Source organism: Caretta caretta, chromosome 1, assembly GCF_965140235.1.
Source record: "Caretta caretta isolate rCarCar2 chromosome 1, rCarCar1.hap1, whole genome shotgun sequence".
Taxonomy (NCBI): domain Eukaryota; kingdom Metazoa; phylum Chordata; order Testudines; family Cheloniidae; genus Caretta; species Caretta caretta.
The window spans coordinates 222,877,002-222,894,220 of record NC_134206.1 but is presented as its reverse complement, the minus strand read 5'-3'; the positions used below and the strand labels follow the sequence as shown (position 1 = coordinate 222,894,220).

The following is a 17,219-nucleotide window of genomic DNA, read 5'->3' as shown; positions in this document are numbered from 1 at the left end:
GTGTGGTAAGAAGCAGTCCAAGGAAGCAGTAAGGACTTGGTTCCAATTTCTTCATACAAGGTCCCTGGATTGGAACCCAGAGGAGTGGGTGGGACTGGGAACTCCTACCAACCTCAGCAGAGGGTTACTAAGGCCTGTGGAGCAAAGAGGCTTGAGACTGTTGAGTCTTCATGAGGGTTACTTGCCTCCTGGATCAAGAGATTTTAACATGCTAAGGAGGAACATACTGGGGGAGGGGGATGCAGGGGAGGAGACTATTAATATTCTGTCTGGAATCATAATGAGGCAATAATAGACATGGGGCTAAATGGTGACTGACCAAACAAAGGGGAAACTGAGGCAGGCTTGCCATTAAAAACCTGATAGCAGTGTGGGGCACCAGAGGCTGAAAGCAACACCCTGGACCATGCTAATACAACACTATCCCTCATAGTCAGCTTCTCAATGCCTTGTGATGTGTATTGGGTCTAGAGTTATTGCTCCACCACCAGTCTGGAGCACCTCCTCCCATCCCTTCTATCATCTTATTGGCTCATAAATAACAAAAGCAGCATCTTCAGCAGCCCCATCTGTAGCACAGGACTGCCCTCTCGCAACACTCATCCACATCCCTGCAGGATCAGTCCCTTATCAGTGCAGATTTAGGATCCCTTCCTAAGTTCTTATAGGATGGGGCCTTATGCCTGATCTACAAGGTGCTGAGTGGGTTGCTGCAGGAGGTGAGTTGACATGATGGGAGGTCAGGGAAATCAACACCCTGTGGAATTGGCCGTCTAGTCATGCACCTTGTAATTCATGACTTTGGGCTTTGTCCTGAGAGATGCTGACTTCCTGCAGCTTTCATTGAAATCATGGGGGCTCCTCAGTGTCAGAATCCATAATCTCAGCGTAACCTGATTTAGCAAAAAGTGGTGGCATCACATCCTTCCCGTGAAACTGACCATTTTACTAGCTTGAAACAACTCTCATTAATCTCTAGGGTGGAGAAGCAGTGTTACCAGTACACATGAAAGTCTATTTGCACTCCCCTGCACTAGAAAGGTTTGCCACTTTAACTCTACCAGAGTGGTAAAAGGGACAATACCCCCCTTGAGTGGATCCAGCTATTTTGGTCTAAAAGTGTGTATACCAGTTTTAAGTTTCTCCAGTTCAGGAAGTGAAGTAAACTATGTGATTATAAGACACCTTTACACCAATATAAGTGTATCCAGACTAGATACAACTATATTGGTAATATATCTAGTGAAAAATGGCAGGCAAAAATTATGGGTTCCACATGCCCTGCAAGAAGAAAGGATATAGTTATGCCAGGAGAACTTTTCTAATGTAGACCAGCCCTTGGTGATAAAACCCTAAAAATGATAAAGCTATCTGTTCATGAGTTCAGAGAAGATGCCTGGCCTTCTGAGCTGAGGGTCCTCAGTTATAGAATGAGTGTATAAATCTAAATAAATAGATCTGGAGCTCCCTCTGAGAGGACGTTTGCCTGGGTCGTCCTCTGGCATTCTGGGAATCACATCTGTTTCAGATGACTTATCCTTGACCATTCTGGAGCCTCAGCTATTGGTATGTGTGTTTTGTGTGACTGCATGCACATGCTTTCTGTCCCACTTTTCCCCTCCAACATTTCCACATCAGTTGGGAATTAGCCTCTGTTTGTTGCTTTGAGGGTCACTGGGTTTCCCACTGTGCCAGATTCTTTGGCTGGGTCCGGACAATTCTTTTAATTGAATTTTTTAATGTGTCGTGCTTTGGTTTTATTGTACAGCTCTTAGATGCTTTGTGATAGGTTTCCTGTAAATGGGTTAAATACAAATAATTAAAGAAATATGAAAACCAAAAAGCCTTTTTTGCCAGATGTGCACAGCTGTCTACTTACCCTTCCAGTTGCTTTACTTCCAGTGGGTTGAGAGAGAGAGAGAGAGGAAAGTATAATTAAAAAACATGTCATATCTTACTACCTAAATATTTTTTCCATATTTAAAACTCCTCACATTACTTTTATTTATTTTATAGCTTCCCCTAAGCTCTCAAGCCTGAAAAATCTTAGACAACTTTTAAGAGAAGTTTGCTATAATGAAATCTTTTCAAAGTCCTAAGACCTACAAAGCATGCCTAGGGAAATGCACTCATATTTAATATGTACTCCCAATATTTATGACTACAAATCTGGCAGTTCTCATTTAGAACTAATGGTATCCCATAGCTCAGAGCTGTAGAAAAATACTTTTAAAGCATTATTCCTGGTTTGCACACTAGTGCCAAGAATAGACCATGAATTATGCTGTGTCTAACCCAGATATTTTGTCACCTTGCTATTCACTCTCATGAAGAATAGAAGAGCTGAAATGGAGAAGCCTTAAGGTAGCATATCTAGATAGTCACCATCCTTTCTTCACCGTGCTCTTTATGCTTGTGAATCTGGGGTACTGTCATCCAGCTCTTAGAACCACTGTCTTTATTCCTAGTAGAACTTCTAGGACTGACAATGAAGGGTTGTTTCCAGTGTTGTGGTAACCATGTTGGTTCCAAGACATTAGAGAGACAAGATGGGTGAGGTAATATCTATTATTGGAAGTTGGTCCAATAAAAGATATTCTTTCACCCACTAAAGGACTAGTCAGTTAGGGGTGTTGAGTCTTGGAAGCATGCATTTTGGGGATGATATTCCTGGGAATTTAGAGCTCATTCCTGCAAGCTGCTGAATGATTTGGCATTCAGGTCAACAGGACTATTCATGTACTTAAAAGCTTTGCAGGATTGGAGCTAGAGTGCTCAGCGGAGGACTGAACACAGGTTGCGATTGCACCACTTACTCAGAGGTGCACCCTGCAGAATTGGCCCTCTAGTGAGCCTTAAAATTCCAACTATCCTGCAGGAAGAGAGTATTTTTTATTTTATTTTACATGAACACAGTGGTTATCTAATAACATTCACCCTGCAGGGCAGCAAATCCCCTTCAGGATGATTGGAATTTTTAAGGGTTCAGGACTATAGGTAAAATAACCCAGCTATTCCAAGCCTTCAGAAAAGAGGCTTTTGTTTTACTAGCTTGAAACAACTCTCATTAATTCCTGCTGTGCTATGAGCATCTGTGTTCCGAATACTTTCCAAAATAATTTTACACTCATGAAAACCAAAGGCATTGGTATTTCAAGAAAAGCACTGGGAAATTCTTTATCGACTGTGTTGTCCATCTGTGCTGCAGGGCCGCTCTGCTAACAATAGACAAAAGTACTAGATATTTCATTCTCTTCCAGCAAAGCATCCCCCATTATAGACTATTATCCTTTGCATGGAATTTCAGAGTCTATTTCTTGCAATGTTTCTATATTAACTTTCTCCTGCCCATGAACTCCCTAATACGTTGCATTCTATTGTTTAATTATCCAAGGCTATTTTGAACAGCACTGCTGGCAGTGTCACTTTACTTGCTAGTTTTAGGTTATGGAACACAGTCTGGTAGCTGCTAAGTGGAGGCCTCCAAGTGTTGTCTGAATTTTCTTTTCTTGCATCAAACCCTATTTTAATATCAGCCCATCTTCTTGTATAGCCCGGTGACAAATGGATATTAACGGACAAGTGTCACATTGTGACATGCTTGCCAGGTGGCCAAACGGTTCTGGAGAGTCACCGAATTAATTGTGAGAAGATGTCAAAACCTACATGTCACAATAATTTCCCTGCTGTTAAAACTGAGGAAACCTGTGGCTGCCGCTGGACATGTCCATGTGAGTAACTTATTTTGCATATACATGGTTTTTTTCCCCCAGGACCTACAATGTAGTCAGGAAACGTATTGATGAATGGAACACAGAGCTACAACCCGAGGAGGAGTCCAAAGTTGTTTGAACTGAGATGAATTTATACTTGTTCTTTATCAAAATCGAAATTCATAGTCTCAAATAATTTAGGGCTGGATTCTGACCAGATGGTGCACAAGGACTTGGGAGGGGTCTTTTTGGCCAGCCTTTGTATATGAGCACAAGATGAAGGAGGACTAAGAGTCACATGAGAAGATAACCCCTGCCCATGGCTGTGCTCCCCCCACTCCCTTCACACTAGGGTATGCGGTTGGCTGGGTGCAAAGAAAGGAGAGAGCTGGCTTTTTTTAAAGGGTGGTGCAGCATTACATATCCTGGAAGCTCCTACGAGAAATTCTGGCATCACTCTCCCTCTAACATTCCTGAAGGCTCAAAGGGCCCTTTCTTAGTTTACGTCTACTCTGCAATGATAGGTGTGATTGCAGCTCAGGTATGCATATCTGCATCACCTTTAATTTATCTAGCATGGATTAAAATAGCAGAAACCTGGTGTGGCCTAGAAAGCTGAGTATGTATCCAGGGTTTTAGGTGGGCTGGGATAGCCCATGCTGAAGCCTCTGCACGCTGTGGCTTCGCTGCTATTTTTAGCCATGTTGACTAGATTAAAACTCTCATGGATATGCCTCTGTGTGCTGCAATAACACCTCCAACGGCAACCTAGACATACCCTTAGTTGTGATGGCATCTCACAAATGTCTGCAATTGGGTGCTCACACATCTCTATAGAGATTTTGCATGGCGACATGCAAAACATTGAAAGATATAGCTATAGATTAAAACAGTTTTGATTTTTCCTCATATTTGGTCAATATTTTTTCCTTTCATTTTTAGTGCGAAATACATTGACATGAAATATATATATATATATATATATATATTAAAATTATAATTAAAATATTTCAAATTATAATTAATAGGTTTAATATTTAAGCTTTTTTCATAAGAAGACATAAATATCTTTCAAACATACAGATATTTTCAGATGGATTATAAATAAGGTTGTGAGTTTTGTTATGGAGGTCACGGAAGTCATGGATTTCTGCAACGGCCGGTGCAGCTAGATCTGGGGCTGCCCCCTCAGCTTAGGCAGCCCCTGGGCCAGTTGTACTGGCTGTTGCTGGGGCAGTCTCGAGCCACCTCCCCCACCCCAACAGCAGCAGGAGGAGTTTGGGTGTGTGTGCGGGGGAGCTGGGGGCTAGGATGCGGGAGGGAGTGAGGGCTCTGGGCCGTGCTTATCTTGCGGGGCTCCCTGGAAGCAGCAACATGTCCATCCCTCAGCTCCTAGCTCTGCCTCCGCCCGCAGGCATGGCCCTCGCAGCTCCCATTGACAGCAGTTCCCGGCCAATGGGAGCTGTGGAGCTGGCAGTGCATGGAGCTAGGAGTTTAGGGAGGGACATGTCGCTGCTTCCGAGAAGCCAGGTAGGGAGCATGCCAGCCAACTCCCCCTCCCCTCAGCACCCACGACGCCCCCTGGGCCACCAGCACCCGCAGCCCCCCTCTTCCCCCCACGAGCACCTGCGGCGCTCCCAAGGTTTAGTCAGGGGTACAAATCAAGTCATGGACAGGTGATGGGCTGTGAATTTTTGTTTACTGCCCGTGACCTGTTCATGACTTTTACTAAAAATACCTGTGACTAAAACATAGCCTTAATTATAAACAGAGTACTGGGCCCCAAATGCATCTTACACATTACAAATATGGTAAACATATAATTGTGTACATCAAACACACACACACATATATATAATCACAAAAAATATATTAAAATAATGTTAATTAAGGTTGCAAAATCAAGCACTCTAAAGCTAGGAAATATCAGAATTACAGATGTCTGGGCAACCTTGATTCAGCCCTATTGTGTGTATGTATTCTGATGCAGTCTTTAATTATGTGATCACATTTTATTTTTTGGGCAGAACCTTCCTGGCTCCTCATCTAATCTGTTTCTGTCCCCAACCCTGATTTCTAGTCATCTCCCTGCCCCTACCAATGTTGGACAGTCCCAGTCTCTCTCCCTGGGATCTTTGTTCCAGTCTCTTTGTCCAGCTAGTCCCAGTTCTCCCCTTGCAAACCCACCTCTTTGTCAAATCTATCTTTCCTCCTCCTGCCTTCTTATTTGTTCACAGTCAGTCTCATTGCTAGCCAGTTTCCCTCTTCCCCCCCAAACTCCCAGTTCCAGTTTCCCTCTTCTCCCAGGACCACTTCCAGCTTCCACTCCCAGTCTCTTCCCATTAGGTTCCTTATCCTAATCTACTTCCTCTACCCCCTCCACTTGGGTCTGACTCTTACCATTTCTGAATGTGAATCAACCAGCTTCCTCCTCCACATTGCCTCGGCCCAGCAGGGGGGTCATCTAAAGCCCAGGAGAGACAGTTGCCCTGCTCTCAGTTCAGGTGCCCGGGCCTGGACTTGGCACTGCCTGCAGCAGCCACGAGCTACAATTTCAGGGAAAGTCCTGCTCAGTCCCGATCTGGAGCATGCCCAGTATGGATGGAATATTGGGAATTTAGTTGCTAAAAACTAAGTTGTTTCTACTGAGAATGTACAAATTGATTTTTCAGAGGCTTATAACTTGGCCAGATTTGGGCAGATTTTCACAGGGATGACAGAAGGCTCGTTCCTGAAACAACGGCCGTCCTCTGACAAATTTAAGTCCCTGCTCCAAGGTATAGGGGTGCTAGAGCTTTTTAAAGAATAGGTCACCAGATCCAGGCAAAATATATTTTTCCCTAGCCTCATTCTTGTAAATGGCTGAACCTGTTTGGCAGACATTTTTATGAACCATAAAATGTATATGTAACACACACACACACACACACACACACACACACACACACACACACACACACACACACACACACACACACACACACACACACACACACACAGTTGTTATATATAATGATAATAGCAACTGATGTGTGCAGCTGTGAATAGCATATCCTTGAAGGAGACTATTCAGAGTGTGCCACGTGTCAAAGGGTGACTAGCTGCTTTAATGGGAAATGGGAGTCAGCCACACCCATGTCATAATTAATCAGCATCTTCTCAGCTTGTGGGGACAGGACTAAAATGATAGATTAACAGACACCCAGACATTATAAAAAGGTTGAGAGAGATCAGTCTGGGGTGTGCAATCATAAGCAGTGGATAGGCTCCTGTGGAAGGCCCTGAGCCAGGGTTTGCACAAGGCTGGGTAGTTCAAAGAAACCAGCCGGGGGCCCCACTGATTTATACAGGAGCCAGAAAAACTCTCAAAGATACCCTAGAAAGAGGATGGGAAGCAGCCAATTATTTACGGCATGGCTGGCCCCATCTCCCCCTAGGGCCAATCATCCTGTGACTCCGTGCCACCACAGAAATAGATGGGGTCAAACTGAAATACAGGCGCTAATCCTGCAAACAGTTATAGGCATGAGCAGAGGGACTGCTTGCCGGCTTAAAGCTAAGAACGGGCATGTTTGCAGGATTGGGGCTACAGCGTGGGACTGTCTGCTGGAAAAAATTATAACGTTTTACCAGGGAGAGGCCCAGACTGGTTTCCAATTTCCAGACCTTTCTGAACTGGGGAGGAGGGAGTCTGGAAAAATAAACTGAATCTGAACAAACTCTAGGACATTTAGTCTATTCTCTGGCTAACCTCAACCTTCTGGGTTGGGTTCTGAGCCCAGGCAGATGTAGAAAAAAACCCTAATACATAGCGTTTGCTCTTGATTTTGAGTGTGTGAACAGGAACAATTGATATTGTGTGAGCTGTGCCTTGGCTCAGACAGAGTGAGAGTACTCCCACTCAAACACACAGAGATGAGGGTCCCAGCAGTGGTGCTGGAGTTGCTGGTTGCTGAAAAGAGAGCCTCTGGGAAATGACCCTCCCCTCCACCCACACACAGTAGGGGGAGAAGATGCTCTGCTGCTTTTTGACTTCACGGCTTTCCGTGTGATTATAGTAGTTAATGCAGGGCTTGCCCTATGATGAGCTTTTCTAGAATGGCACTGTACCTCTTAGATGTGTGTGTGGGAGGGGAATTGTTTTCATGTGGAAGGAAGATAGGAAAAAATGATGGCCCTTTGATCAAGCGAAGAGCCAAACCCTCCCACCCAATTTAAAGGCCACGGAAAAGGCACAGAATGCAGTGGAACTGGTACGGCCTTGCTGCATGGGGGAGGCGGTTATGTGGTGAGACCATGCACATGGTCTTTCTACCCCTACACAGCATGGAGCACAGTTCCACAGCAGTCTGCAGAGGAGAGGAGTCCAGGCACGGCAGGGATGGGTCAGGAGTAAGAACTCTGGATCCACAACAACATGGATTCACAGACCAAGCCTCACCAATCCACAACAGGGAAGATGCAGTGGCCATAAAAGCTACTGCAGCCAGTATACTTGAGCTCTGCACAAGAAAAGTAACTGATTGATATGCTTATTTTGATTACAAGTGCCTAGAGCCAAGGTTAGGCACTTTCATGCTTTCTAACTGCTGTACAAAAATATGAATGGCAAATGCATACATTAGGCTGCATTTATAAAACACAGTGTTCCATGCCTTTTTAGACAAAATTCATAGTAGCTCCAAAGATTTGAGCCTACGGGTAACATTTTCAAAAACGCCTAAGTTATTTTGGAGTGTTTGAATCCCATTTTCAAAGGGACTTAGGCACTTTGGAGCCTAAGCCCCATTGACTTTCAGCTATAAAGTGCCTAAAGCCCTTTTGGACTCGGTGCCTAAGTCACTTAAGTGCCTTTGAAAATTTTATCCCCAATCATTTTTTAATAGTAAAATCCCATGACTCCCCAGCTGTAATGTATAATCTCATCCTGGGATAAAAAATGTCCTCCGAGGAAGTGCCATATTCAAAGACAAAGTTCCTGAAGTGACTAATGTGCTATTTGAAATGTTCAGGATTTCTAGCTGGACTCAGAGCTTTTCGTTGTCAGACGTGGAAAACTTTCACACCAAGAATTTACATTTTTAATGTTCCCTTCAAAGCACATTAAATTATCTAGCCATTTTAAATCCAAGATTCCTGTCTAATGTAAATATTCCCTAAATGTAAAATTATTGCATAGATTTTAGCTGAATCATTTTATTTGTGTCCAAAAGAAGAAACAATTACTCATGTAATTTTTATTTCAATAGTGTGATATTTCCTATTTCATGAATAAGTGAACAGCAATACAAACCCATTACTTTGGCATTCCAAATATGTCTCCCTAAAGGATCTCTTAAGGGATTAAATTTAAAATTTCCACTTGTACCATTAGTCACTTGGCACAGAAAAGCCTATAGTTGTCTTAAGGTTATTGCCCTTCAGAATGAGATAATGTTTGTTTAGCTCTGTATAAATTTAACACGCCATGATAGCCCAGAAATGCACTTCATTTCCCAAGATGATATGAATTTGTAAGGCAGACTGCTAACTTTTCACGTTTACCAAAACCCACAAGTCATATGTATTTTTGGCTCAGCTAAACCAGTGCAAGTCTGTGTTAGTTCTATATAAGTCAATTGGCCAATGAGGGCCTGATCCTGCATATGCTGAAGTCAATGGCAAAACTCCCATTGACATTAATGTGAGCAGCCCCAAATCCTAAATGAGTGAAGTACTTGGAGCTAAGTGCCTTAGCTGGTATAACTATTCTGGCCGAGCCCACTAGCAGAGACTCGGCTTTAGCTGCCAGAGGAGTTCTTTTGATGTCACAGCTATATGACTACATTAGCTAAGGCAATAGAAGCATGATTTTGTCGGCATAGCTGTGTCTACATAGGTGGTGGTGATAAGGTTTGCCGGTGCAGCTATGTTGGCTGGAGGCGGGAGGGTTGCTGATCTTTTCCCCACACTGCTTGCTGTCAGAGCTACACCAGCAAAACTTTGTAGTGTAGACCAGGCTGCAGTCTACTGCATTTGCTTGTGATTTCATTTAGTAGTGCTTCTGAAACTTTGTTTGCTTAAAACTGAGATTAGAGATTTGCCAAGAGTACAGATAAACATTAAATTGTTTAATGTATTTATAAACGAGCAGCCAAACAAACGATAGTATATGCAGATACATTTTCTTACAAAATTTTGTATTTATTAGGCTTGTAAAGATTTTAGTGGTAATCTCTCTACAACTCTTGTATAGGAATAACATAAAAGAAGGTATATTTAACAGTATGAAGGTGCTACATTTCCAAGTGTTCCAATGGCTATGTATGGCTTTGGTAGTTCATAATCCGACAGCACAATATAGAAAGGTTTCCAGAACAGGAAAATAAAATGGGCTTGTGTCTTTTTTGCTGTGTTAGGAATTATAAAACAGACCTGAGAGATATTTTAAAAGATATTTTTCTGCCTCTTTTTAACCTTAAAATATTAGGAACATCAAGTTTGGTCTTTGCAGTTTCTTGCTGGAGGTCTCCAGGGCCCTCCCTAGCCATTTTGGTGCCCTACGTGTGGGGGAGGAGGGGGCTGCAGGGCAGGGGGGAAAACGCTCCCTGGCCCCAGCCCACTCTGCTCTACTCCCCTGGCTCCCAGCCTTGTGGGGCAGGGGGGAACCACCCCCCAGCACTTGCCGGTGGTGCAGCTGGGAGCCGGCAGAATGGAGCAGGGGGTCTGGGCTGCTTTACTTACCATGTGGTGAGTGCAGGCCCAACCCCTGCAGCAGTCCTCAGGGGAGTAGGGGTGGAGCAGGGGTGGGGGCTTTGGGGAAGGGGTGGAGTGGGGGCGGGGCTGGGACAGAGCAGGGGCGGGAAGAGGTGGGGCTGGGGCAGAGCAGGGGCGGGGGCCATGGAGAAGAGGCAGAGCAGGGGCTGGAGCAGCACGCAGCTGTGCAGGGCACCAGGAAATGTGGTGCCCCAAATTTACTGGTGCGCTACTCAGCTGCGTACTTTGTGTATGGGTAAGGACGGTCCTGGAGGTCTCATTGGAGGACAAAGGACCTGGCATGGGAGTTTTCTCAGCCTTTAATTGTAGGGCCAGGAAGTTGAATAATTGACAAAGAGAGTTTTCCTCCCAACTGTTGGAGTGAAATAGTGGCTAACAAAAACAAATGAAGGGTTTTTAAAAGTTTGACCAAAAACCCTGTCTAATTGCTCAGGTTTCATTTCCTTGGTACTTGTCAGCTCATAATCCTACTAGTTCTCCAGTCATCCAGGAAAAAAACAAGTTTAAAACAAAATAACAACAAAAATATCCTTTTCCTGCGTTCCTTATACATCATAAAGGGAGAAAAGGACACAAACTAACTATTTTCTCCTTTGTTGCTCTTCAATAGAAATATGTTAATACATCAAACTCAGTAGAAAACAATTTGTATACATAGGATCTGCCACTATCTGACTATTTTGTAATAATGGTTATTCCTGACAGAGACAATTAGAAAAACTTCATTTCATCACAAGATGCTGATAGGTTTTCCTTTTCCTCTAGGATTTGATGAAATATTTAACTTTACCTTTTCAAGATTAACTTCCTATCTTTAATGGGTTCTTCCCACTGATATCAGTGTATTCTGGGTCGGGCTCAAAATGAATCAGAAGAGATATTGACAATGACAAAGATATGTCGGTAGCCAATCCTGTGATAAACTATCTAAAGGGTTGTTAACTAGGAAAGAGAAAAAAGAGTTAGTTAAAGGTTAAAGTGAGCAAACATATACATACAAATGAGTTACAATCTAAATCCTCAAAAAGAAAAGGAGTACTTGTGGCATCTTAGAGACTAACAAATTTATTTGAGCATAAGCTTTTGTGAGTTACAGCTCACTTCATCGGAGTTGTAGTGATCTGTGAATTCAAAATGTCTTTCAGAGTGGACTCGGGTAGCCTCTGGGGGTCTCTGTTTTCAGTTTAGTGTGTCTGACCCTATGAGAATTCAAACAGCAAAGAGATGGACAATTTTCCTGTCTTTCTTTTTATTTCCTTCATTCTGCCTTCAAGACCATTGGACGAGCTTTCTTGCATGTAACATTTTGAAGGTGCAATAGGGCCTTTGTACTGCAATGTTCCTGGATGGCCCATCTGATTCTGATCTTCAGTATGGGCAGCGGGGGAAGGGGGAACACTCTTCCCATCGGAGTTCGCAAGTTTAGAGCAAACATTTTCAAGGTTATAAAGCAAAATGTACATATTTCCTTACAGCATGGAATACAGACATTACAAATAAGATTAATGAATGCAGTAACTCACTAACATTTTATATAGTGTAAACATTAAATACATTTTTATAAGACTAACACCTATACTTAGCAACACTAACACATAAGTGAACTAGTTTGGTCTCCAGCAAATGTCTGCAGCCTTGCCGAGAGCTGGCACCTGGACTGCCAGCTTTACAGAAATAATGATCTTTTTTCTGTCCTCACCTTTGCAGGCATGTGCATGGGCAGCTCGACCCGACATATTGTCACCTTTGATGGGCTGGATTTTAAACTGACTGGCAATTGCTCCTATACCTTGTTACAAGACAAAGAGCATGATATTGAAGTGATTCTCCACAATGGAGCATGCAGTTCAACACCAAAACTAAACTGTATGAATGTCATAGAAGTGAAGCACCATGGCAAATCAATACAGCTCTCTAGTGACATGACAGTAAGCCATGAGAAATGAAATAGCTTTATGATTCTCTGGTCAAATGACAATATTCCAGATTATGAGAACAGAGTTGTGCTCTCCTTTTTCAGTATTTCTATTGCAGTGCCGATTTTTTTCTATTTACAGTGTTTTATTTCTTATGCTGCGAAAATCTTTATAATTTTTGATTCCAGAATAAAGTCCCTGCCCATATGATGTGCCAAATTTGCTTCTTTGCACTACTCTGGCAATGCAAAGAGGATGGAATTTGGAGCCCATGAGCTGCTCTAACCTGTGCAAGGGTGCAACCAGAGAGAATCAGGGAGCCATAACTGGCTTCCTGAACTCTCACGCAACTGCTGCATTGAGTGGATCTCAGCCCTAGCAGATAATCTGCCCCAATGTGTCTAACATTCACTTTATAGACAAACAGGTGTTAATTTAATAGTTGTGGATGTTACTGTTCAAAGCTTTAATACAATTTTAGGGAACTCAGACATACAAGTATTGACTAACATACAAGGCAGAGCTAACTAGATCTATTCACACCCTTGCACAACAACATAATATATGAACAGTAGTCTATAGAAAGATTCAGTGTTTGCTCCAAGTCAGATACAATTACATAGGTTACCTCATACCACAACTAAAACAATGTCTGCAGTGCCATATATGTTTTGTAATCCTATATCACCATCAGGTTCTTTCATTGTTGCCCATAGTTCCTTGTCAATGGATGGGATGATTTTTGTGGCCATACAGAAGTTCTTCAGTAAATAGAGGAGAACTATTTGTTCCAAATTCAAGGCTAATTATGATGAAATTAGGATATTTGGATCTGATCCTCTAAGGTGCTGTATGGCCTCAACTCTCACTGGAATCTGAGGGTGCTCAACATCCAGCAGAAGGCATTGAACACCTTACAGGTTTGGACTGTTAGCCAGTAAATACTTATGTGATGCTGCAAATGGGAAAGTGTTGACTCACAAAAAAGGAGCACACAATCCATTTCATGCATTTCTACACTCAGAGCAGAGACTCTGCTTGCAGCTTGAACTGGTCTCTATATTATTTGTATTCTCTTGGCTTTAATCAACCCAGGTTGATCTTCAGTCCCTTACGAAGTTAAAATGTATTTAGGAATATCTAGACTCTATAAACTTTAATTTATTTTGGTTGGTTGGTAGAAATGATGGAGTATTCTCACCCTCTTGAAACAGGTTGCTGTTGATGGAGAAATTACTACTGTTCCCTATACTGATGATTACTTTGAAGTCACCATCTATGGAGCAATAATGCATGAGATCAGGTTCTCCCAGCTCAGACATATTTTCACATTCACTCCAAGAAACAATGAATTTACCCTTCATCTTGACCCAAGGAGCTTTTCTTCACAAACATATGGCCTTTGTGGTAAGTTTGAAAATTACCTCTTTCAGCTGCCTCGTTTGAGGCTGTAATTATTATTGAGGTTTCTTGTAACTGGAGAGAATCAAGAAGTATGTGTGGGCCTCTACTCTGCAAGCATCTCTGTGTGAGGTAATCCATGTGCCATATAGAACCTCAGAAAAACCAGCAGGCTTCTGTGTAGACGTAGGTATAGATCAGGGGTTCTCAAACTTCATTGCAACATGACCCCCTTCTGAAAACAAAAATTACTACATGAAGGACTGAAGGCTGAGCCCGCCTGAGCCCTGCTGCCCTGGGTGGGGAGGCCAAAGATGAAGCCTGAGCCCTGCCACCCTAGGCAGGGGAGCTGGAGCTGAAGCCCAAATCCCGCTGCACAGGGCTGAAGCCCTTGGGCTTTGGCCACAGGCGGTGGTGCTAGGGCTTGGGCTTCGGCCCCAGCCCCAGGTGGTGAAGCTCAGGCTTCACCTTTGGTCCTACGCCCCAGCAAGTGTAATGCCAGCCCTGGCGACCCCATTAAAATGGGGTTGTGACCCAGTTTGGGGTCCTGACCTACAGTTTGAGAACTGCTGCTTCTAGGTATAGGCATAGATTCCATACATAGGCCTGATCCTACAAGCTATTCCACCTAGATCTCTCTGGGTATCTCTACATAGCCAAAAACCCTCTATGGCTGCTAGTCTGAGGCCCTGGATCAACTCACAGAGCTTGAGTTGCAGGGCTATAAAGGGCAGTGTAATCGTTCCCAGTCAAGCAGGAGCTCAGGCTCCGAGACACACCACCCTCGCCAGGTTTCGGAGCCCAGGCTCCAGCCTGAACTTGAACATCTAGACTGTTGTTTTTAACCCTGGGCTCAAGCACCTTGCGTCCAAGACACTTGACCTGAGCTCTGAGACTTGCTGTGGTGGGTTTTTGGCTGTGTAGACATAACATAGCCATAGAAATCTAGGTGGAATAGCTTGCAGGATTGGACCTACATATGGAATTCTATTGTTAAATATAGGGGGGAAAGTGTGCTAGGTGCGGCTTAAAAAACACCTTGTACCAGGATAGTTTATGACAATGGTATTCCTACGTTATACCCCTGGTTTGTTTGCTCCCATTACAAATGCTTGTATGTTTCTGGAAAAAAATCCTTTGGGCTTGAAATTTTCCATTCTTAATCCCAGCCTAGGGGTGAAACTCTTTGGGAAGTTTAAAGAAAATCCCACCATCTCTTTTTGAGTTATAGAAGACTGAAAAGAATCCTACTTTTTCAGGGTTTTAAGATGGCTTTTTTCTCACCAGTAACTCAAAAAAATGTTGGAAAAGAGCCATCTAACTTGGTAAATAAATGGTTCTGAGCTATGGGGCAGGACTTTTGTTCAGTTTGTAATATGTGATTGGGGCATCACCTCTGCCCTCAAAAATTAACTGGGACATTCTTGAAAAATCCTAAAAATGTGCTGGAAAATAAAGAAATGCAAACTGAAAAGGGTGAAATTAAACACCTGCAAGTACAAACAGTTCTCTAGGATGCAACAAGGGCAACTATAAGTCATTAATCAAATTTAGGAATTGTATCTTCATCTGTGTTTGGAAAGGACCTGCCACATTTAAATTAACAATATATAATAACAATAATAAAAATAACAATATATAATAATAATTCAGCAATGTCCTCCTTAGGAGGATTGGTTTGAAGGAAGAAGCAAATGGATTGTTGGGAACAATAACACCAGCTTCTGCTTGAGAAGGTGAAATAGTTAATAGAATTGTAACTTTTAACCCAAACATAAATGCATTAACAATTTGCACCAGTACAAACACAGGATCTGGTAGCCACTGATGTTATTGCTGACACTTGGCAACGTATGGCTTGATTTTTGGCTTTGTCCCAGTTACATCTTTTCTGACAGTTATCTTGTTCAGACCAGTTCTTTTCCCAGCACAGGACCTTTAAATGCTACCTGCAAAGGGAGATCTTGTCCCCCATTTTTTTATGATGTATAAAGAAGACATGAAAGGTGTAGGTTGTGAGGGTGTATGTGTGTGTTTTGGGTTTTTTCTATTTGTTTTTTACCTTAGGGATGTCAAGTCTGATCTTCCTTGTTTTCAGTGGAGGGCCTGGTAGAGATCTCAGCTATACGTTACAAACTGTAATTCTCTCCCCTTAGTTGAAGAAGTTTGCAGTGTCTTGAATCTTTATTCCAGAACTCTTTTTTTTTTCACAAGTACTTTTTTCAGTGTTTTGAGTTAAATAGGTGTTAATGAAAACCAGCAAAACACATAGAGTTTTAAACAGACTAAAAATCCCTTCCTCTCGCAGGTGTGTACACTAAATCTGGGCTCTGACTCAGGTTTGTGCTACAGCCATACACAAGTCAGGCTGACTTGGGTCACTAAGCACTCAGGTCCTGGGTCCTAGGACTCTGCTGGAGGGTGGGGGACAAAAGGGGGTCAGAACCTGAGTCCTGCTGTAACTCGGGTCCAAGCCCTGTCATTTTGTAGTGTGGTCACAGGTCAAGCCACAGACCTAAGTCAGAGGGTCCACGTAGTGCAGTAGGGATGCATTAGCCTGGCTGTGAGACCTGGGTCCAGCAGTTGTAAATCCAGGTTTAAAATACAATGTGGATGCTCAAGTTTGGAAACACCGAGTCCACAAGCCCGGTTCCCACAGACCTGGGCTTAGTGTACACTGTAGATATACCCTCGATAGCTCAGCTTTCACTCTCTTGTGATGCCATAATCTCTCTGGTTCTCCAGGCATCCATAGAATACCAAATAACAAAACCGGGTTTTCTAACCTAATAAACAAGTAAAAAACATCCTGAGATTTTTTAGGCCTATATAGATCATAAAGAAGCGGTAAGGAGCAAAACCCATTCTTCCTCCCCTTGCAGCTCAACTTTTGAGCCCCTAGGAGCTCTGTTTGCCTCGTCTCCGTTTGCTCAAAAGTGATTGACTGCTGATGGTTTTTAAACCTTCGTTTTTCTCACTCACCTAGGGGTTTGCGACCAAAACAATGGCAATGACTTCATGTTAAGTAATGGCTCTGTCACATCTGACAGCAGCACATTTATTCAAGAATGGACTGTGAAAGAACCAGGCAAAATCTGTGAAATCAAGAGAGATGACAGATGCACCGAACATGCGACTACCAAGTGCAATGTTCTGCGCTCACCTCAGTTTGCACAATGCCATAGAATAATCTCTCCAGACATGTTCTATTCTGCATGTGAAGAAAACAGCTGCTATGAGGATGAAATCTGTGAGGTTATAGCTTCCTACGCTCATGTTTGCAGAACAAATGGGGTCTGCATCATTTGGAGATCGCCGGAGTTTTGTGGTAATGGTTTCATTATACACTAAAATTGATGCAGAAACTAACACAGTGAATTACTCAGTACTACTACTCCCATTGTCTCCAATTTGTCTGCATAGTGTGAATATC

The 17,219-nt window shown here is 42.9% G+C and overlaps 1 protein-coding gene across 1 annotated transcript in view; it reads left to right on the top strand.

Annotated features, from left to right (window-relative positions):
* The window catches only part of VWF (von Willebrand factor), a 234,618-nt gene that overhangs the window by 153,043 nt on the left and 64,356 nt on the right, over positions 1–17,219 (top strand). The window contains exons 34-37 of the mRNA XM_048823921.2: positions 3,554–3,731; positions 12,177–12,397; positions 13,600–13,792; positions 16,773–17,114. Of these exons, the coding sequence (XP_048679878.2) occupies positions 3,554–3,731; positions 12,177–12,397; positions 13,600–13,792; positions 16,773–17,114 (934 nt within the window). The remainder of the gene's footprint in view (positions 1–3,553; positions 3,732–12,176; positions 12,398–13,599; positions 13,793–16,772; positions 17,115–17,219) is intronic.